This window comes from Crinia signifera, chromosome 7 (assembly GCF_055691185.1).
Source record: "Crinia signifera chromosome 7, ASM5569118v1, whole genome shotgun sequence".
Classification (NCBI taxonomy): Eukaryota; Metazoa; Chordata; class Amphibia; order Anura; family Myobatrachidae; genus Crinia; species Crinia signifera.
The window spans coordinates 195,581,414-195,604,047 of record NC_139223.1 but is presented as its reverse complement, the minus strand read 5'-3'; the positions used below and the strand labels follow the sequence as shown (position 1 = coordinate 195,604,047).

The 22,634-nt window shown below is 45.0% G+C and overlaps 1 protein-coding gene across 1 annotated transcript in view; it reads right to left on the bottom strand.

Moving 5' to 3' along the window:
- SLC25A12 (solute carrier family 25 member 12) overlaps positions 1-21,553 on the bottom strand; it is a 142,542-nt gene extending 120,989 nt beyond the window's left edge. Inside the window, exons 1-2 of the mRNA XM_083154817.1 lie at positions 21,404-21,553; positions 20,727-20,774 (exon numbers count right to left, since the gene is read on the bottom strand). Of these exons, the coding sequence (XP_083010943.1) occupies positions 20,727-20,774; positions 21,404-21,415 (60 nt within the window). The 5' untranslated portion in view covers positions 21,416-21,553. The remainder of the gene's footprint in view (positions 1-20,726; positions 20,775-21,403) is intronic.
- Positions 21,554-22,634: the final 1,081 nt, after the last annotated feature.

Here is a 22,634-nt window from a genome sequence, read left to right as displayed (position 1 = left end):
CATCTGCAAAGGGGAGCTGCGCATGTGCAGAATATAACGTGCGCAGAGCCCCAAACATCGGGACGTGGCCGAACTCGCATTAACGCAAGTAGATCAGAATGACCCCCTAATTCAGACCGGTTAGCAAGGCTGCAATGTTTGCAGATGGACAAAACCACGTTGCGCTGCAGACGGGCAGATGTAACACGTGCAGAGTTAGATTGACTATCGGCTGTCACGTGTTTAGCATAGCCAATAAGATCCCACTTTGATATCCGAGCAAATCTGGGTAAAACCAAAACCGCGCATCTCTAGTTTAAACTGAAATCTAAATTGCAGTCAATCTAAAGCAGACAATCTTTACCCTGCACAGAAACAAAATAACTCTCCCAAACCGATCACTCTCTGCCCATGTTTACATCTGCCCCACCTGCAGTGCAGCATGGTTTTGTCCATATGCAAAAATTGCAGCCTTGCTAACAGGTGCACCGTGAATACTTAACTCGCTGAGTTTTAATCCATTTCCCTTGTTCGGTTTCGGTTTAGGAACAGCTGCTTATGTATTGTACAAAATGTACGGGTTCAGCTGCATCCTCCTTTTGTGCTGGATTTTGCATGTCTTTTCTTTCCTATATGGATGTTTAGGAACGCTTGCTGACAACTCAATGCAATTGTCTGTGTGTAACAGTGGCCAGAGAACAAAAGCAAATTAGTTCACTTCTCCATAAAACATCAGGAAAATTCCACAAAACTATTTATACAACAGTAAATTTGATGCAATAAAAAAAAAAATTGTTCAAAAGGATGACCGGCGGATGACGTTAGGTATACTGACCTTCCCCCTGCCATCCCGTCCCCATACCCTTCCTCCCCACAGCATTACCCTAACCCTCCCTGCTAATACCCAACTTCCACCTGCCTACCACAGAGTGTAACCCTCCCTCCTTCCCTTTCTAAGCGCCTAAATCTTATCCTCCATCATGCTCACTCGCACAATCTTCAATATACTGTACATCCAATTAAAGAATACAGCAGTATTCCTGCACCGGGGAGGGACACACATGTGATACTTCATGTATGCCTCCTGATAGAGTAGAAAGTCATATTGTAATTTAGGGCCAGATGTACCAAGCTGCAAAAAAGTGATAAAATGGAGAGTAATAAACAGCCAGCCAATCAGCTCCTACCTGCCATGTTACAAGCTGAGTTTGAAAAATGACAGGTAGGAGCTGATTGGCTGGTTAATTATCACTATCCACTTTATCTTTTAAGTTTGATACATCTGGCCCTTAATGCATTGTCAAGGTGCTGAGAGGGTGCAGCTGCTATGTGGCCCAGAGCTGAGAGGGGCCTACCTGTCCTGCCAAAGTTACATGAGTTACTGTATATACAGTTTTCACCACAGGGAGGTACACAGGGGCCCTTACAAACTTTTGCTTTGGGGCCTTGCAATATTTCTAGCTGTGCCACGGAACCTTCTCATTGTAATGTGGTATAAAATGAACTGGGGGGGGAGGTTATAAATGTTACATAATATGGGACAATAGGAAGTGGAGACACTATAGTGTGGTATAATATGAACGGGGGGCAGCACTGTAATGTGGCTAATATGAACTAGGCACACTATGTAATGTGAATTGGGGATACTGTTGGTAGACAAGCATTAGGTCTACACCAGGCATGTCCAACGTTGGCCCCCCAGATGTTTTGAAACTACACATCCCAGCATGCTTTGCCACAGTTTTGCTATTAGAGAATGCTAAAACTATTGCTAAGAATGCTGGGATGTGTAGTTTCACAACATCTGGAGGGCCAACGTTGGACAGGCCTGGTCTACACCATTAGGTCGACATGACTTAAGGTCAACATGCAGGAAGGTTGACCGGTTCATTAGGTCGACAGGGTCATTAAACCGACATGGGTAAGGTCAACAGGGTCATTAGGTCGACATAGGGTTTAGTACTGTTTTTTTTGGCCAAAATGTGGCGACAGATGGTATTTCATGCCCTACCATCCACTAGGGCGTGGTGGGAGAATAAAATAGTGTGCCAAGCCTAGCGAGGCACCGTGCCTGCAGAATGGCGAGCGCAGCAGCCAAGGCGAGGGGACGTAGTGCTACGTTTTAGGTTGACATTCCAGTTTAAAAAAATAAAAAATAAACACATGTTGACTTTTTCAATGTCGACCTTACCCATGTTGACCTAATGACCTGGTCGACCTTCCTGCATGTCAACCTAATTTCCTGTCGACCATAATGCTGGTGACCTAATGATCCATACCCAGGGCAGTATTCAATGAGAAAAATTCTCCGTGTTTTATGGAGAATTTGTGCTTTGTTCGCCTTGGACGGAGCATTTTGCTCTCCAAAAGCGAGCAACCCTATTCAATGTGAAATATTCGCCGTCTTTCCAAGTGATTTTCGCCGTCTCTCTCCGTGTAGAAATTCTCCATCTTTTGATGGAGAGCTGGAATGTGAACTTTTAAACTAAAAGGTTGTTTTTTTTAATTTTGGTGTCTAAAAAACCGGATTTTTTTTCTGTGAAGGGGCATGTTATTTTTATTCATGTGCTTATAGCACATGAATATATATAAAAAAAAAAATAATTAAATTTTTTTTTTTTTTTTTTACACAGTGCAGCCAGCAGGGGGCCGGAGACTTTATTCTCTCTGGCTGCTTCCGTCCCCCGGCTCCCTGAAAGCTCCCTGCCGCGGACGCTCGTCCGCTGCAGGGGTTAAGACTCGCCGCGAGTGGCGGCGAGTCTTAAATACATTGAATAGTGGGAGCAGAAGGCTCCGGAACAGGGAGAGTGCATGGCGAGAGAAAAAATCTCTCGCCATGCACAGAGAATTTTTTTCATTGAATACTGCCCCCAGTGTCAAAATAAGCTTTTTCCCCTAATAAACAGCATATTTTAAGTTAAATAGATATGTTGCTGGGAAAAGCAGCTTGTATGGTCCCTCTGAACAGCTGGTACTCAGTAAAGCTATATTTATTTATTTATTTATTTATTTACAGGTTCTTATATAGCGCAGCAGATTCCGTTGCGCTTTACAATAGTAAACAGTGATAAAACAAACTGGGTAACAACATACAGACTTGGAGGTAGGAGGGCCCTGCTGCAAGCTTACAATCTATAGGGATATTGGTGGAAACACAAGGACAGGCACCAGTAATACCATAGCAGTCCCACCAAGTTACAAGTCCAGAAGGGAAGCTACAAAATACATAAGTGCCTCAGAGGGTTATGCATGTAGAACTTAAACATTATAGGCTTGCCTGAAGAGGTGAGTTTTCAGGGAACGCTTGAATGTTTGGAGGCTATTGGAGAGTCTTATTGTGCGTGGAAGGGCATTCCATAGGATGGGAGCAGCCCGATGAAAGTCCTGTAATAGTGAATGGGAGCTGGTGATCCGTGCAGAAGAGAGACGCAGATCTTGTGCAGAGCGGAGTGGTCGAGATGGGAGATATTGTGTGATAAGTGCAGAGATATATGCTGGTGCAGTATGGTTAATAGCTTTATAAGTTAGTAGAAGTGTTTTGTATTGAATACGGTAAGATACAGGTAACCAATGTAGGGACTGGCAGAGCGGATCAGCAGATGATGAGCGTCTTGCAAGGAAGATCAGCCTAGCAGCAGCATTTAAAATGGATTGTAGTGGTGAGAGTCTGTTCTTGGGAAGACCAGTCAGGAGACTATTGCAATAATCAATGCGGGATATAATGAGTGCATGTATAAGAGATTTAGTAGTTTCTTGTGTGAGATACGGTCGTATTTTGGATATGTTCTTTAGATGCATGTAACATGATTTGGAGACAGATTGAATGTGGGGAACAAAGGACAGTTCAGAGTCGAGGATGACCCCTAAGCAACGAGCTTGTGGGGTAGGGTAGATGATCGAGTTGTCAACAGTGATGGAGATATCAGGATGGTAACTGTTCTTAGTTGGCGAGAATATAAGTAATTCTGTTTTTGAAATAATTAAGTTTTAGTTGGCGGGAAGACATATATAGTACTGGGCACTTTCAAATCACGGCAGGTGCCAGTCAGCAAAGGATGACCTTGCAGAACTTCTGGTACAGTGCAATATCCTTTTGAACTCCCTACACTGTGGAGATCTTTCTGGGGGTGGTATACATTGGCGGATTCAGGGGGGGGGGGCACCCGGGCATGTGCCCCCCCTGTCATTATTTTTGTAGCTGAGGACCAGGGCTTTCCAACGAGCCCAGCCCCATGACTCTAGCCCTTGGGAACCGGAAATATCGCCTGGCAAAGCTGTAACGTTTTTACCCATAGGATAATATGGGACCCGTTAATTCTGACCCCCACCCGGTTCCGACGGCTGCCAGTTCCCACCCTGGCATCACAGAAGCTTGTGGTTGATCTCATTCAATTACAAATCGCTGGGCCTCCAATATGGACCAGGCTGGTCCATATCGGTCAATTGGTTCCAGAGATATTGCGGATAAACCGATTTTTTTATTTTTGAGATGTAATTTCATGGCTGTTCATGTTATTTGAGGGCAGATTACTCTGGAACCAAACGTTCCAGTTTCACGGGACCAAAATCATCGTGTGGCATTATGTAAATTTTGGCTCAATCCATGTGGCATTATGTGAATTTTGGCTCATTCCATTTGGCATCATGTGTAAGGGGCAAGTATAATGGGGTCTAGTATTTTGTTGCATAATGTGTAGAAGTTGTATATATTGTTGTACACTACACTCAAGGACACACCACCTGTTGAGTGGCCACATCCCCTTTTCCGGAGCACAACTACATCCTTCACTTTTGTCGCCATGGTGGGCCTGCGCACTTTAAATGCCAGGGCCTATTTTTAATCCCATTCCCACCCTCTCTCTGCTGCTCTCTTAGCATGTACACTGGCACCATTACCACTGCCCCTCCCCCACCTAAACCCTCTTTTATCATGGAGCCCCCCCCTGTCATTTTATCCTGGATCCGCCCCTGGTGGTATATATCGACAATGTTATGGGCGATATGCATTAGGGGTCGACAGAAACTTAAGGTCAACATATGAAATGTCGACAGAGTGAAAGGTTGAAATGTACAAAAAGGAAGACAGCACAATGGTCCACGTGCTTATTGGGCCAAATATTTTATATTTCACCTTATGTGACCACCATGAGCCCAAACGTAGGCGCTCACCTCGCTTCCGGCTGGTTGCTTTTCCCAACAGAAGTCCACGTCAATAGTAACAAAAGTTGGGGAAAAACACTTAAAAAAAAAAATAAAATAAAAAAGACACAAAATTTGGAGGCCAACCATTGTCACGTAGACCTTTTGTCCTGGATAACCGGCTGACTAACACACTGTCGTTCTATCAGAGAAACAGGGGGTCAGAACAAAGTTCTGTGGCAGCGCTTGATTGGGACGGTGGAAAAACTAATTGTTTAAAAGATTGGATGATCTTTACAAATAGTTTTATTAGTTATGGACAAACTGTCCGTTGTACTGATAAAATAGACAAGCAAAAATGGCATGTACATACACAATGTAAAAGTTACAGATTATGCTTACGATAATTCCTTTTCTTCGGAGTACTTCATGGCAGCCACACAATGGGTTCATCCCTCTCTCCCCTCACAATTAGACAGGTAGTTTTTCCCTAGGACACGCCCCTCCTTCCACCAGTACATAGCCAGCACCTTCCCTCATGTCTCTAGTCTTTTGACTCGTCTCCACCACCGATCCTAGGGAAAACACAAACACGGGGGGGATAATAATATAGGCTGCCATGAAGTACTCCGAAGAAAATGAATTATCGTAAGCATAATCCGTAACTTTCTTCTTCTTACTTCATGGCAGCCACACAATGGGATATTCCAAAGCTGTAGGGTGGGCTACAATACCTTAAATCAAGGCCTGATGTAGAACTCTGCTCCCAAAGGATTCTTCAGTTACATCCAATGCATAATGTTTTGCAAAGGTATGTATGGACGACCATGTCGCAGCTTGGCATATGTCTTTGACCGAGACGTTAGCCTCTCTTGCCCAGGAAGTTGCCATTGCCCTAGCCGAGTGTGCCTTTATGCCTTCTGGAACTTGTCGGCCAACTTTCTTGTAGGTGAAACAAATAACTTCTTTGAGCCACCTTGAAATAGTTTGTTTTGAAGGCGCAAATCCTTTCTTTACTCCTTGCGGAATCACAAACAGTGAACTTGTTTTCCTGAAGCTTGCTGTACGATCCAAATAAATTTTGATTATTCTCACCATATCCAGTGTATGAAGATCTTTTTCTCTTCTAGTAGCTGGATTTGGAAAAAAACAAGGCAAAACAATATCTTGACTCATATGAAAAGATGAGACTACCTTCGGGAAAAATGAAAGTTTGGTTCTTAGGACTACCTTGTCCGGAAATAACTTAAGGTAGGGTTCACAACATAGTAACGCATGTAACTCCCCTACACGTCTTGCCGACGTAATAGCAACCATAAACACTACCTTCCACGTAAGAAATTTTAGCCCAGATCTCTCACATGGTTCAAATGGGTTCGCCGTGAGACCGTTTAGAACTAGATTGAGGTCCCACTGAGGAATCACTGGTCTAACTCTCGGACGGATTCTTTTTGCTGCTTGGAAAAATCTTTTTATCAACCCTTGGTCTGCTAACTTCTTATCCAGTAGAACGCTAAGAGATGAAACGGTACTTATGTATTATCTGGGCTCCCATGTTAAATGCACCCCGTTTTTTCATACCCCTACTATCCAACTACGCATGGAGTTGATTTTATATAGTGTGGCGAGCGCAGCGAGCCACCATGCCCGAAGCGTGGCGAGCGCAGCGAGCCCCGCTAGGGGACGCAGCCTCATAAGAAAAACGGGAGCCCAGATATTACATAAGTACCGATGAAACTTGTACCTTCAGGGTTGCTATAGATAGGCCCTTATTGAAACCCTCACAGAGGAACTGTAGAACATGCGCCAGTCTAGCCTTGGGAAAAGGAAACCTATCTTCAGACCATCCAGCGAAGATCCTCCAGATTCTATAATATATATCAGAGGAAACCTTCTTTCTTGCTTGAAGCAGCATGTCTACTACGACTGTCGACAGGCCTTTATCTGTCAGTTGCTTCCTTTCAAACTCCATGCCGCTAAATGAAGTTTCTGTGGGTCCTGGCACATTACTGGGCCCTGCATCAGAAGCTCCTGCGATACGGGAAGAAACCATGGCTCTGCCACCGCCATGCCCTCTGCCATCGGGAACCAGGCCCTTCTGGGCCAATATGGAAGAATGACTATCGCACGAACTCTCTCCGATCTGATTTTCCACAGTACCTTGTGGATGAGTGGGAAGGGTGGGAAGATATATACCAGGGAGAACTCCCATCTCTGGGACAGGGCATCCACGCCTTCCGATCCCCGTGCCGGGCATCTGGAGAAGAATCGCTGAACCTTCGTATTCTCTGGAGTCGCCATCAGATCTATCTGTGGCTGGCCGAATCTGCGAACGACTTGTCTGAAGACTGAGTCCTTCAGCTCCCATTCTCCGGGCAGAATTTGAGTTCTGCTTAGGAAGTCTGCCAGCTGATTCTCTTCCCCTGGCACGTGTAATGCCGAGATGGATAGGAGATGCTTCTCTGCCCAGCCCATGATCAACCGGATCTCTTCTAGCAGTGGGCGGCTTCTTGTCCCCCCTTGCTTGTTGATATATGCGACTGTAGCTATGTTGTCTGAGAAGACTCGTAGATGGGATTTTCCTATTTCGCCTGAAAAGAATCTTATGGCCAGAAAAACTGCTCGAAGCTCCCTGTGGTTGGATGATAGTTCTGACTCTTGAACGGACCAGATACCTTGGGTAGTTTTGCCTGAACAATGCGCTCCCCACCCTGTGACGCTTGCGTCTGTTGTCAGCACTACATACTGTGGGCTTGAAAGAGACATTCTTCTGAACGCCATGTATCTGCTTTGCCACCACTGAAGTGACAACACCACTGATTGAGGGAACGTGATGTAGCGTTCTAGAGGAACTTGGCTTCTGGTATAGGGTAGGAGATGCCACTGTAGCGTCCTCATATGCCACCTGGCCCACGGTACCACTTCCACTGTCGAAGACATCATCCCCAAGAGGCTTATTGCTAGTCTTAGTGGAACCTTCCGATTCCCTTGGATTACCTCTACCAGTTCTTGAATTTTTTCGCATCTCTGGCCGGACAGGGTGACCTCGAACCGCACTGTGTCCACGATGATGCCTAAGTATTGGATGGTCTGTGTAGGGCACAGATGGCTCTTGTTCCAATTGATCAACCACCCATGATCCTGTAGGAACTGAACTACTGTTTCTGCATCTCGGACGGCTTCTGCTTTTGACCTTGCTGAGATAAGTAGATCGTCCAAATAGGCCCATATTGCTATGTTCTTTCTTCTTAAGCACTCTATCATGACTACAAGTACTTTTGTAAATACCCTCGGTGAGGATGTGAGACCAAAGGGAAGGCAGGTAAACTGAAGATGTTTTCCTTTGACGCAGAACCTGAGAAATTTTCTGTCTGGTATATAGATAGGGACATGAAAATAAGCGTCTTTTAAGTCTATTGAGACCAGGTAGTCTTCCCTTCTCAGACCCATAAGGATAGTCTTGGCTGTTTCCATGTGGAACTTGCGTTTCCAGATTCTGGCGTTTAGATCTCTTAGATCCAAGATTGTTCTGAAACCCCCAGAACTTTTTGTTACCACGAACAAACGGGAGTAGAACCCTAGGCCTTTCTCCGCCTCTGGAACGGGCTCCACTGCCCCCGAATCCGCCAGATCTTTTATGCTTAGGGCCAATGCTTCCTGCTCCGCCCTTAAAACTGGAATTTTTTAAACTAAAATTTTTTCCCTTCTGGGTCTTGAAAGAAACTCTAGGCGATACCCCGTGGACACCACCTCTAGAACCCAGGTGTCTTGTACCGTTTGTTCCCACATGTGGGCAAACTGCAGCAATCTTCCGGCCACCTGGAAATTGTCCACGGGACACGACTTGTCACTGTTTTTTATCGCTCCTTTTGACTGTTTGTCGAAAGAAGGCTCTGGAGATACCTGAGGTATATCTCTCCCGAAAAGGCCTCCCGGGCCTGTAGGACCTGGCTTGCCTGAAGCTTTGCCTGGGGAAATAATTGAAACCTCTTCCCCTTTTATCTTGGGGGAGTCTAACTGACTTCCCACCCGACATCCTCTGTATCATCTGGTCGAGTTTACTGCCGAAAAGGAATTCCCCCTCGAACGGCAGGGTTGCCAGTTTGTTTTTAGAGTGGGCGTCTGCTGCCCAAGACTTGAGCCACAGAGCTCTCCTTGCCACTACTCCAGAGGTCAACGCCTTCGCTGAGTAATCCAGCACGTCTAGGGATGCCTCACATATATAATCAACAGTGAGTTGGATTTGGGCCAAACTGCTGATCATCTGCTCCCTAGCCACCCGTTCCTGTAGATCCTCTTGTAAAGAGGCGCACCATATTCTAAGGGCTCTGGCCAAGGAGGCAATAGCTACTCCTGATTTGATAGAGGTGGCGCTAGAGATGTGTAGCCTTTTCAAAGCACTCTCCATACGCTTCTCCATAGCGTCTTTAAGAGATGCACCGTCCTCAAGAGGAATAGTAGTTTTTGTGGTGACCTCGGACACCGCCGCATCAATTTTGGGGATACTACACCATTTTAGAAACTTCGCATCCTCTATGGGATACATCTTTTCTGTCCTTTTCACAGGCCCAATCCATTTGTCCGCATTGGACCACTCCTTAATTAAGATCTCTTTAACCACCTTGTGCACGGGAAAACACCTCCCTTTTCTCGACCTGTCCTCAAACAGAGCGTCATACTCAGTTCTTACTGGTTGTTTATAGTTCAGAGTTTTATATAGTTCTTTTAGAACCACCTCCACCAACTCTAAATTAAAGGACCGTTCCTCTTCCACTAGTTCACCGGCCTCTGCACCGTCATCTCCATCATCATCATCCGTATCTGCCGCCGCTGGCATATCACATTCTACATCCAGACTGGTCTGTGACCTAGACCTTTTCCCCTGATATTCTTTCTTGGAGACAAAGTTATCTTTCATCCAGGCCATAAGCTCACTAATCTGGGAAACAGTCCCAATACTGGTATCAGCTCCCTTGTCACAGCTGCGGCACAATGAATTCTCTCCAGTGAAAATCTTATCACAACCAATACATGTCTTGCTAACATGTTTCTTCTTGGCCAATTTCTTCTTAGTCCCCACAGGCACACTAGAAGATTAAATAACAATAATCACTAACTACTCTGTGTATACTTATACATAGAAAAAACTAAGTCCTCTGGGAGGACCTACCTGGGCAGCAACGTAGAAAGTTTTTGAGAGGCTTCTTCCTCCATGTCACCGGTACCACAGGGCTTTGCATACAGCGTAGCTAGCACGAGGAAGTGCCTGTAACACCGACCAGGCGCGTTAAGAAGGCTACTTCCGCCTTCCGGCAGCGTCAGGCAGCGTGCGCGTCATCCCGACGCTTGGAACGCACGCCCGCCTGACTTCCTGCCCCGTGGACCGCACGCTTGCGTCTCAGCACTGAGCGGAGACAGCGTGCTTAGGTCAGAGCAGCGCGCCTAAACGCCTGATGACCCGCACGCAGGGAGCCCAGCACACGCCGCGCAGACACCTGCTTCTGTCTGCCGGCGGTGATTTAAACTAAGAAAAAACCGCCAGGGCTCCCTCCGCCTACCAGCACTCGCAAGTGAGGTACATGCCGCCGGCCAGACCTCCTAATGGGAATAGGCACCGCCACCCCAACGCTGCCCAGGACTGGCAGCGTAACGCCTACCAGTAGGTAAGAAAAACAAAAAACCTATACTACACTGTCTATCTGCCTAGGAGACAGGAAAAAGACTAGAGACAAGTTCCAGAAGGCATAAAGGCACACTCGGCTAGGGCAATGGCAACTTCCTGGGCAAGAGAGGCTAACGTCTCGGTCAAAGACATATGCCAAGCTGCGACATGGTCGTCCATACATACCTTTGCAAAACATTATGCATTGGATGTAACTGAAGAATCCTTTGGGAGCAGAGTTCTACATCAGGCCTTGATTTAAGGTATTGTAGCCCACCCTACTGCTTTGGTATATCCCATTGTGTGGCTGCCATGAAGTAAGAAGAAGAAAGTTACGGATTATGCTTACGATAATTCATTTTCTTCGGAGTACTTCATGGCAGCCTATATTATTATCCCCCCCGTGTTTGTGTTTTCCCTAGGATCGGTGGCGGAGACGAGTCAAAAGACTAGAGACATGAGGGAAGGTGCTGGCTATGTACTGGTGGAAGGAGGGGCGTGTCCTAGGGAAAAACTACCTGTCTAATTGTGAGGGGAGAGAGGGATGAACCCATTGTGTGGCTGCCATGAAGTAAGAAGAAGAAATACAACAAATATAATAAAATATGTTAAAACACTCTGCCTGCTGGATTTTACTGTATATAATAAATTTGGATGAGAGAATGATTAGTGTTTGAATGTCTGGTATAGTTACCACTCCTTGGATGCTGATGTATAGCACTGAACTCAGTGGTTGTCCTGTCGTGGGTGGAGCATGCAGTATCCGATGTATCGGGATGTTGCTCCCAATTCTGGGGGAGTTAGGAGGGAAGGTTGTTTGGTTGGTAGGGCCCCAGTGGGCTGATGGAAGATGATGGTGGGAGCACACAGCCAGTGATGGTGGATCCTCTCTAGTAGGTGGCCTGGAGTGATGGGAAATGTTCCGTGGCCACTGGAGGTGTTTCCAAGTGATAGTTGTCACTGGTGGATGTTTGGGCTGTGAAATATGGTCCCGATGGAAGGGGGAGAAATGGTGGCTCCTGATCAGCCTGGCGAAGGGCCCGTCTGGACTTGGGGGATTGAATGCCTCCCAATTGCTGGGGGAGGGGGGGGGGGGGGGGGAGTAAAGTCCTCTCTGTGGTCACCGTATCGGACAGTTGAATTGTGGTCCACGGTCCCTGGGGAGGAGTGGTTCCTGGTGGTCCCTAATGAAGGGTAGGGCTTTGGGGTAGGTCCAAAGACTAGGACAGTGTCCAGCAAGGCAGAGTCCAAGTGGTGGAGTCCAATAAGTGGTGGGGTCCCCAACGCGTTTCGCTGCTTCCCACAATGCAGCTTTGACAGCTGCATTGTGGGAAGCATTATATAAAATCCAGCAGGCAGAGTGTTTTAACATATTTTATTATATTTGTTGTATTTTACATTGTGTATGTACATAACTAATAAAACTATTTGTAAAGATCATCCAATCTTTTAAACAATTTGTTTTTCCACCGTCCCAATCAAGCGCCGCCACAGAACTTTGTTCTGACCCCCTGTTTCTCTTGTTTCCATCGGGCCTAACTAACCCGTTAGTGCAGCTGCCTTTGCTCAGTTTAGCGCCCCTTGGTGGACACTCCCACACAGAGCCCACCTACCCTTGTCCCTGTCGTTCTATCAGGTCTACCCAAATACAGATCTTTCTTACAAATAAATGTTTTTAAGTTTTGTTTAATGTCAATTAAAAAGGTCTATTCTAAGGTTCACTACAAATAACATAAGTTCTCATATAAAAGGATGCTCATGTGACACCCGATTGGACACTAAGGGGGGTATTCAATGTCGGGTCACGGCGGTCGGGCTGGCCCGACAGCCGTGACCCTGTCCCATTATCGGTCAGCTCGAAACTGATTCCACAGGCAGGTTTCAATGTCCGCCTGCCGAGCACCGAGAAGGGGGCGTTGCCGCAAGAAACGGCCGGAAATCGTCGAGCTGCAGCCGTGAGCTGCCGAGAAGCCTGTTCAATGCTGTGGGGGAAGACAGCATTGAATAGGCTCCCGCCACTATTTCCGACAGAGGAAATATCGGCGGAGGATTGAATACCCCCTATGGGGCAAATTCACTAAGATGGGAGTTCTGTTTCTGATGGGATGATACTATGGGCAATCAAATACAATTACAGCAAGACATGCGAGGGGACGCGGTGCACCGTTACGGTGTTCATGTCGACTGCCAACATTCAGGATGAAAACATGAAAAACCCATGTCGAAGTTTTGACTGTCAACCTTGCCCATGTTGACCTAATGCTTGTGTCGACCTAATGGCCCTGTCAACCTAAGCCCATGTCGACCTTAGGCCATGTTGACCTTCCTTTGGTCGACCCTATGACTCAAACCAGTTTAACTTTATGCTGCAGAATTTATTTATTTTCCCTTTACATACTGTAGGAAATACATTAATAAGGTTGAAAGCTTCAATTTATCAGAATGCATATGATATTATGCAACGCATACAGAAGTCTCAAGCTGCGGCCTCTGCGGGTCTCTCCCCATGACAATCCTGGATCTGATGCAGATGGAGTAAGATATGAGACCTGGGGCCAAATGTAATAGGGTGAGAGTTTCAGAAAGTGAGAGATTTTGGTAGATTTTTCCCCTTTTTTTTTTTTAAAGCAGCAATCAATTACACTGCAAAACCAGGTTGATTTTGCCATGTAATTGATTGCTGCTTTAAAAAAACATGGGAAACCTCTCCCAAAGTCTCTCACTTTCTGAAACTCTCCCCTATTACATTTGGCCCCAGGTTTCATTGCAAGTTCTGCAAATATCACAGCACACAGGGAAAACCCAGAGCAGATTATCTAATCGGATTATCGAATGAACGGACGTTTTCCCACTATCTGCGTCCGTTTTCAAACTTTCTGACACTTGTCCGCCGGAACATTGAATTCAATGGCAGTCGAATTACTGTTGGTTCAGATAAAAACATCCTGGATTTCCGATTGTCGGGACGTTCAGACGGTCAGAATCTCGTGTTGGATACCCCCTTATGACCGGATAGTGCAGATAATATGTACCGAGGTAGCTCTGTAGCGTGTAACATAGGAAGAGAAGCACGGGCAAATAGGATTGATTTTTCTATTACTAAGTATCAACTGAAGGGTAAAAGGAGTTTTAAAAGGCTGCTCCAGTAGATTTAGTGGTTTTTCATACATTGGTGCATTTTGACTGTGTGCGACCAATCGAATACAGTCATCATCAATGTTATATTAACACCAGGGACAGAACACCTGTAACGCTGAACCAAGCAGCTAACATCTACGTCTTTTACAGCCATCTTAGCAGCACTTTGCGGTAACACCATATCCTTACAGTACCTTGGTCGTATCTGTCCGTTTCTACATGGCTATTACAGCCTCACTCTAGGAATGCTAAGTTTACACAGTTGTACAACTGAAAAAAAAAAGACATGCAATATAAAAACTCTGTGCAATGAAAAATAAAATTTGCAACTTCTGGCTAAAAAAATAAAAAAAAAAAAAAAAACTTAGATTAGGGCTGTGGGCATTTCATATTTTGCATTTCTACATGTATTTGGCTTAATGACTTCTTTAATCTCCTGGTTCATCAGCTGCATGTTGAAAAAGTTTGAGCACATTAGTAAATGCAACTAAAATACATAGATTAATGCAATACAGTTTACAAATACAGATAAAAAATAATTGCAAATGCCATGGTGCAAGCAGATTTAGGGTAGGTCCACGGGGCCTACACACGTCGTGATTTAGGGGCATTTTCTAAGTGTTCTCACCAGATCGCTTAGAAAATGCCCCTACATCGCTCCGCGTGTAGGGGCCATAGTGATAGCTTTGCGCAGCCCCGCGCATTGCTATTGGACAGCAATTAAGATCTAGCGTGCTAGATAAATCTTTAAATCGCCAGTGTCAGTGTTCTCACCGGAGAACACTGGCCCTGGAAGACCGCTCAGCATACAGCGCTGACACTCAGAACGCTTCGGCATCTCCCCGTGTGTAAGCATCTACCCTACATTCAAAATACAGTACAGTATGGTAAATGCAGCTTTAATTAGAGAGAATGTATGTCAAAAGTAAACACAGGAGGAAATCACCCTTACCAGACACTGAACACAAGAAAACCAGTGGCGTAACTATAGCTCCGCAGCCCCCGCGGTGGCGGGGAGGCGCAGAGCAAGGTTGGGCGCCGGGGGTCTGCGGGGCTATAGTTACCCGCTGCTGTCTGCAGTACCTGCCTGCCATGCAGTGACTGCCGTCACAGTCCCGTCTCTCCTAGCGCTGGCTCCTGCTTCTATAATGAAAATGGACACTTAGAAAATGGCTGCCCCCATACTGCAGTATGGGGGCAGCCATTTTCTAAGAGTCACGTTTCATTATTAGCAGCAGGAGCCAGCGCTACGGGACCGTGACGGCACGGCAGGCAGGTACCGCAGACAGCAGCGGGTGGGCAGGTATTGGGGCGAATTTTTTTTAGCGGCGGGGGGGCGCATAAGTAGCTACGCCAGTGAAGAAAACTAAAGTATTAATGTCTGTAATGCATGAGGTATTTCTAGTGTCAGTGTACTAACACTTTATTCACTATACAATAACAAATGAAGATTATGATAGATGTAGGACTTGTCTAAAGCAGAATCATTCACATAGGAATCCATATTCACACAAATAATCTGCATTTTCCATAGGGTCAGTGCAAGTTGTGATGGTGCAAATAAAGAAGCATCAGGAAGTATTTGACCATCTAAAGATGCTGAAATTGGCCCTCTCCATCCTTGTACATTCGGGCTAGCATAAGCACAAATGCAACAAAATACACAGATATGGCTGCAACAGACTCGGTAACAAGCCCACAGAAATATCAGCCAGGACTGATCTCTTCACTTCACAAGTCAAATCTGCAGCAGCGAGTCCTGGTCCAAAACGGTCATGAATCGTCACTGCAGATCCGATTTGTTTAACAGTCAGATCTACCTTGCTGCAAACGTCCGTTAAATAGTCGAATTAGCGGCTTTTCCAACCAAGAAAAGAGGAAGATGCACCGATCCACGTCTTTTCCAACATTTTCAAAAGTTGGAAGTTCGAAAATTAAATTGAATAGGTTGAATGTAAATTCGACCAATTCTTGTCGAAAAGGATGATATTTCTGACTTTCGGAAGTATCGGGAAGGATTGAATAAACCTTTTAGTCTGGAAGACCATTAAAGACCACAAGCTTTAACCATTGCCAAAGAGGACTATGATTTGCGGATATTGATCAATGCATCAGGTCAGTTGGGTTTCCCCAGTTACACTAGTCAGCAGCATCAATCCTGGTCCTCAAAAAAACGCACAGGGGTACTTCTGATTTTACTCTAGCTGGACCCAGTGGTTATAAAAATTTATATTTGGGGCAAGTAAACGTTAGAAGCAAATGAAACAAGTACTCATTCAGATCAATATAAGGGGTTATTTTCACTATTAATCCCATCCCGCCTTAATTCACTTTAGTGGTTTCAGATTAAATTTTTATGCTGAAGGAAAGTTTAATATATTTAAATACAGGCAGCAATGAGGTCATAAAAGAAAATGGATTGGAATTTTCGATTGACGCTAGATCTAAGCATTTTTCAAAAAGCTGAAGTCAATATTTTTTTTTTTTAAATAATCACTGTTTTCTTGTGACCAATCGCAGTAGCTTGTCTATATTAATATAACAAAAAACGTGGGCAGATCTATACAAGAGGGAGAAAAAAAAAAAAGAGCCAAGTTGCAAAAGATCTCCCAAGTATGTCACCCAGCATTACAATCAAAGTAGTGCAACCAGTTTCTCAACATGTTTCAACATATTAATTTGCATTTGTGTCTAAAGCAGAGGTTCCCAAACTTTTTCGAATCACTGCACACTAGAGTATCTGAATTTTTTTTTTCATGAAACCGCTAGGCCAAGAGTTAACAGAATTATTATTATTTTTTTTAAATCTGAATGTAAGCAAATTATGATTATACGTCATCTTTAGGACCATTTATGTGGCAAGGGACAGGATTCACTTCTGTTTGTCCTCATATGTTATGATTAGAAGTCTCATGCACTGGGTCTTGCCTATTACATTAACCATAAATAAATTGAAATGGTCCTGAACCACCAATTCAAGGCACCCCTGTTAGTGTCCCGAGGCACCCCAGGGTGCCATGGCACACAGTTTGGGAACCACTGGTCTAAAGCAATGGAAACTAGAGGGGACTAATTACACAGAAACTAAGGATCACAAGCAAATACAAGGATAGTCATATGTAACAAACTAAATAAGGAGGAGATAAAACAAGAATAGAGTTGGACATTACTAAGTGAACAGTACACAACTGCAAAGAAAGAAATTGTATGTCATATACAGTATGCAACAGAAACCCTACATGCTGGGGCAGATGTACTAAGCATTGGGCAGTGATAAAGTGGAGAGAAACTACAAACCAATCAGCTCCTGTCATTTTTCAAAAACAACCTGTAACATGACAGTTAGGAGCTTACTGGCTGGTACTTCCTAGAAGTCCTTTCATCACTCTCCAAGGCTTAGTGCATCTCTCCCTTTATCAACTGAGGATATCACTCAAGCATGAGACACACCGTGTAATGGGTGTCACTACCGCCTTAATATCGATTACACCCCCCAAAAATCAGTCTAGTGCAAATTTATTTTTAAAACATCATTGCTTGCACTGAGCATTACAATGCTGTGCTTCTTTAAAACACAACTGCTACTGTTTTATCCTTAATTAAACTTTCCATACTCATATTCTAGTCATGTGACAAGAACAAGCAACAATTAGCGGCTGCAGAGAAGGGGTTGCAGGGCAGTCAAAATTCAAATAGGGAAGCCCCACCAAATTCGAAACTGACTCACTGGCGGTTGGTGTAGTGCACATATTAAGCCCCACATTTGCAGCCGCTACTGGTTGCTTGTATTTGTCACATGACTAGATTATCAGAAGGGAAAGTTTAATTAATTGTTACTGGGAGCCTACAACATCCCCCACCTTTAATTAGCTAGCTGAGCAATGTGTGCAAACACCAACCGCTCCCCTGACCTAAACTTTCCTTTAAAATGGGAAATATTGAGAAGCCTGCTCAAGGCTTGCATGTCATCTGAAGCAAGTCATCTAAAGCAAGCAATGAGTTAGAACTGGAGTTCGGACTGGATTTGGACATAAACCGAAACACTGCCACATTTTATTTTTGCATTTCCCAAATTACTATCTGTCTCCGCCTCTGAGCTGAGGAAAGCTATGTATTACTCTTCGTTTTACTGTTTCTTTACCATAATCTTCATCATATACCTCTGCCCCCACTGTATGCAAAGACTATATGCTTTACCTTCACTGGTTGCACACCATGCCAGCAACAATCTGTACAGTGCACCTCAGATATTTACCTCTCTGTGCAGGATGTAGTGTCCATTCTTGCACCCTGCATGTTTTGGGGCCTATGCTGTTCCCTCTGTCCTGCATGGAGTGTTGCTCTCTGCCTTTGTGCTTCTGGTGCTCCTTGGTCTGTATCTCAGCACTGAGTTGCAGGCCGGGCAGTGATGGAGGCGCAGTGGAGGAGAGCGCCACCCTGAGTGGGGGAGAGGAGCTGGGTTTTGGGAGTTGCAGGGTGCTAGAGTGTACACAGAGAATGTGCTACTTGTGGCTCTATTAATGCAGAGTTTATCATACTATTATACATATCAGTTTTCCCTTATGTGCATTGTGTCCAGATGTGGCTTATCTCCTACAGCATAACCATCGTAGTGCGCCCAAAATGGCTGCCTTATTTGGTATCCCTGCTGATCGGATGAGAAACACAATCGACCCGATGGTTATGGTGAGACACTAGCACTAGGAGGCTGAAACCACCCATTTTGTGTCATCTCTTCTGGGCGTGACCTATTTCTCCCAAGGTAATCCCACGTTGTGCGCCCAAGATGGCTGCTGCGCCTGGTACCTTTTATGATTGGAATATATAACCCATAGAAGTTACTACCCAAAATGTCTGCACCAATCCGGCAGTCTGCTCTCTACGTTAAGTCCTTAATTCTCTCTGTTTTCCAACTTCATGCAATTCTAATGCCTTAGTTCAATAGACCCTATTTTTGATGTATTTTAAGCGACTTTAAGCCCTATGGTAGAAAAGCTCTATATAAATAAAATTATTATTAAAATTATTATAATTAAGTATAAAATAGTAGCAGCTGTTTTTTTTTTTTCTTTTTTTAAGCTCTCTAATGCCCCGTGGCTGCTTATTGACAATTATACAGAACACATGGATAATGATAGTTACACCACACAGATTGTACCCAAAATATTAATTTTTACCATTCTGACAGTAAAGCTAGGTAAACACTGTGCGATTTTGTGTATCGTCCCGACAAATCAGTGCGATCTTTCAACAATGGAAGTGCCCATTATCTGAGCGAGACACAAATCGGTTTCTATTATTTATCTAAGTAATCTATTGTCTGCCACACCACACTGTGTGCCTGATTGTAGTTGATTCAGTAAGCTGCGAACGCAGGCACTCATAAAAGCTTATAGAGTGCCTGCGATGCCACCAAACCCCCTCCCCCCCCCCCCCCCCCCCCTGCCACCGCATCCCCTAGCAAGCATGCGAGGGGATGTGTTCTGAAAAACACTCATATGTCCCACTGCAGGAGAAATCAAATCAGCGACCATCAAATGATTTCTTCTGGGCTTACAAATATAAGTCAGTGGAGACTCTTGAATTTGTGGGTTCCGGAACGAAGGCGGGGCTGGCGGCTGAGGTCATGTGACATCAGCCGCCCACCCCCGGCAGCACATGGGGACGCCCATGAATCACTGGGCATTCCCATGTAGAAGCAACACCACCGCCCTCGTCCAAGTTACCTACGTAAATGGAAGAAATGAAGTCACACACAACCAAATTTCCCAGTACAGAACAAAGACAGGTCTCCCATGAATTCATGTTTTATTGCATTTTCTTTAATAATAGATTACAGCTTTCACAAATTGTTACAATGATGTTGGATAGTTGTTGTGTGGAGTTTTAACTTAGCATTTTGAAGTTGTAGAACTATAACTTTCACTCATGAATCGCTCCAGCACAACGAAGGCACTGAATATTCATTTATATATCATTGTCATTATTACTTTAACTAGTACCTTAAAATGCACTTAGAAAGCTGCAAATTATACCCCTTTACCACCAAAATCCCAAGTCGGACTCAGGATTTTGAACATAGATCCAGCCCGGGTCAGACCTGGTTTCAACTGAACTTTGACCCAGGTTATTTCCAGGTCAACCCAGTTAATCCCTATATATGTCAGGGTGATCTGAAGCTAAGAATCAGGCTGTAGGTTAGATAGAGAGGTCAGCCTGTGGGTGAAGGTGTGGAGGGGTTCAGGCTGTCTATATGCTTAGCGTCAGCATTAAGAGCATGTTTGCAATGCTCCACGTGCCACTGACAGGTGACATCATCTGACAATACTCCAGAAGCTCCAATCATCGTGTAGAAGCATTACCAGAGTTGCATAATCCAGGTAGGGTCTGTTTCCACTACCGCCTAACCGGGGTTCAGCCATGGACAAAACCCGGGTAGGATTTCCGGGTTAATCGACCGGGTTATTTTTCGGGGAGCCATTACCACTTTAACACAACCCAGATAGACCCAGCAATAACCCGGGTTACCTGCGCATCATAAATGGGGCATCGATAATAGAAAAAAAAAAATATGTGAGCCCTCTTCTGCATTACTTTTGTGCGGAAAGTATTCACGCCTGGGCCATAAATAAAACACATTTAATTATATTCACTTTCCATTTTTGTTTATTATTTTTGTTTTCTTTGAAAGTGTTTCTTCCATAAGACATCATGTCATCGAAATATTGTTATATTAACAGCAATTCACACACAATGTATAAAAGAAAAAAAACCTCATAAAAGAAAACAACACATCAATCTCCCTTACCTGCAGAAATATAGCCTTCAACTCGTTAGGATCAGCCCTTTTTGTGAGCTGTAAGAAAAAAATATAAATGAAAATAAATAAAAAGGAACAAACAATAACTTTATAATGAATAATCAATCATTATCTGTACATTACGCCCGTAGAGCCTTTAGCGGCGCCCAATAACCTCAGTTATCAGACTGGTCAGACAGCTGGTGCAGCGCAGCACAGCACTGTATACAGCAGGGGACCAGCGCAGCGCTGAGTTATATGTGACTCTACTCAGCAAGTTTTGTAAAGCGCATCAGTCACTGATAAGAGCTTGTAACCATGCTGTCAGATAAGAGGTCACACACATCCCACCCTGGCTCAGTGATCAGCACATCTGCTGTCACCATGATAGAACACATATCCATGGACAAGCCAGCTATGTGCAGGATGATGCTGGAATTATGCACAGGACACATATCATGACATGAAGGGAATAGTACAGGTTGTGGCCACTGGATGATGACAGCTCAAGAGCATCAACAGGGCCCCTGTGCTTAATGCAGTCACCAGCCACCCCCAACACAAGACATGGCATGCACTGTACTTCCAAGCTGAGAGGGGGGCAGCAGCTGGGTTAGTGAAAGCGGCTACAGAGCATGCAGCAGGTATTATGCATGAGCAGGAGCTGCTAGTTATTATAGAGTCACCTTGACCGCCATGCTGGCTGCTGCTGCTGCCGCTGCTGCTGTGAGATTGATGTCAGAGCTGGGCTGGTCGGAGACGCGCTCCCCGAGTCCCGGGAACGCGCGCTGTATGATAATGAGGTGGGAGGGGCTTGTTCCTCTAGCCTTGTTGGCTGGGACTCATGCACATAGCAGAGGCGGGTGTGTTGCTGCCTGTGTGTAACCTCCCTGCCTTTCATAGCCGGGATGGGCGGCAGAGAGTATTTATATGTGCTTGGGCTGCCAGCTGATTGTGTCACTTAGGAAACATAAGACACCGCTTCAGCTGTAGAGTTTGGTATTCTCCCAGCTACAGACTCTGCAGCTTGTACTCACATCACTTACTGCCTGTACTTTTGTAACCTTGATAATAACCTTACATTACATGACTGTGTCTCACAGTATCCTCACTCAGGGTTTAGGGCCGATTCCCACAGGACGGTAACATACCTCCCAACATGACCCTCTCCAGGAGGGACACATTGCTCTGTTTTTGGACTTTCTTCTTAATTTATGAATTACCATCACCTGTGCTGAAACACCTTTCTTATCAATTACCTTGTTTAAAACAGGTGATGGCAATCATACATTCAGAGGGAAGTCCAGAAACAGAGCATTGTGTCCCTCCTGGAGAGGGTCATGTTGGCAGGTATGCGGTAAATCTAGTGGGTCTGATTCTGAGTTGAACGCAATTTCTTATGCAGTTGCAAATTGCCTGCTGTGTGTGCGTTCGGGGGTGCATGCATCCTGGGCTACAGCTTAAGGCCTCCATCCACTAGTGCAGCGGTCAGGGAACTCGGTCCTCATGACCCACACAGTGCATGTTTTGCTGATAACCCAGCAGGTGCACAGGTGTACTAATTACTCATAGACACATTTTATAAGGTCCACAGGTGGAGTTAATTATTTCACTTGTGATTCTGTGAGGAGACCTGCAAAACATGCACTGTGTGGGGTCCTGAGGACCGAGTTCCCTGACCACTGCACATATCGACAAGGCCATTTTTGTGTGCAGTTCCTACCCCACGCTGCGCTGATTCGCATTAAAATTGTCATATCGCAGATGCTTTTCCTGCGATTGCGATGTGAGGCATGCCTATGTGTGCCTCGTATCTCAATTGCAGATCTGATGGGCTGCAATTAATTTTTGTCGCAGCCCATAGCTCCTGCTAGGATCGCATACGATACTTTGTATGCAAAATGACTGTATACAATG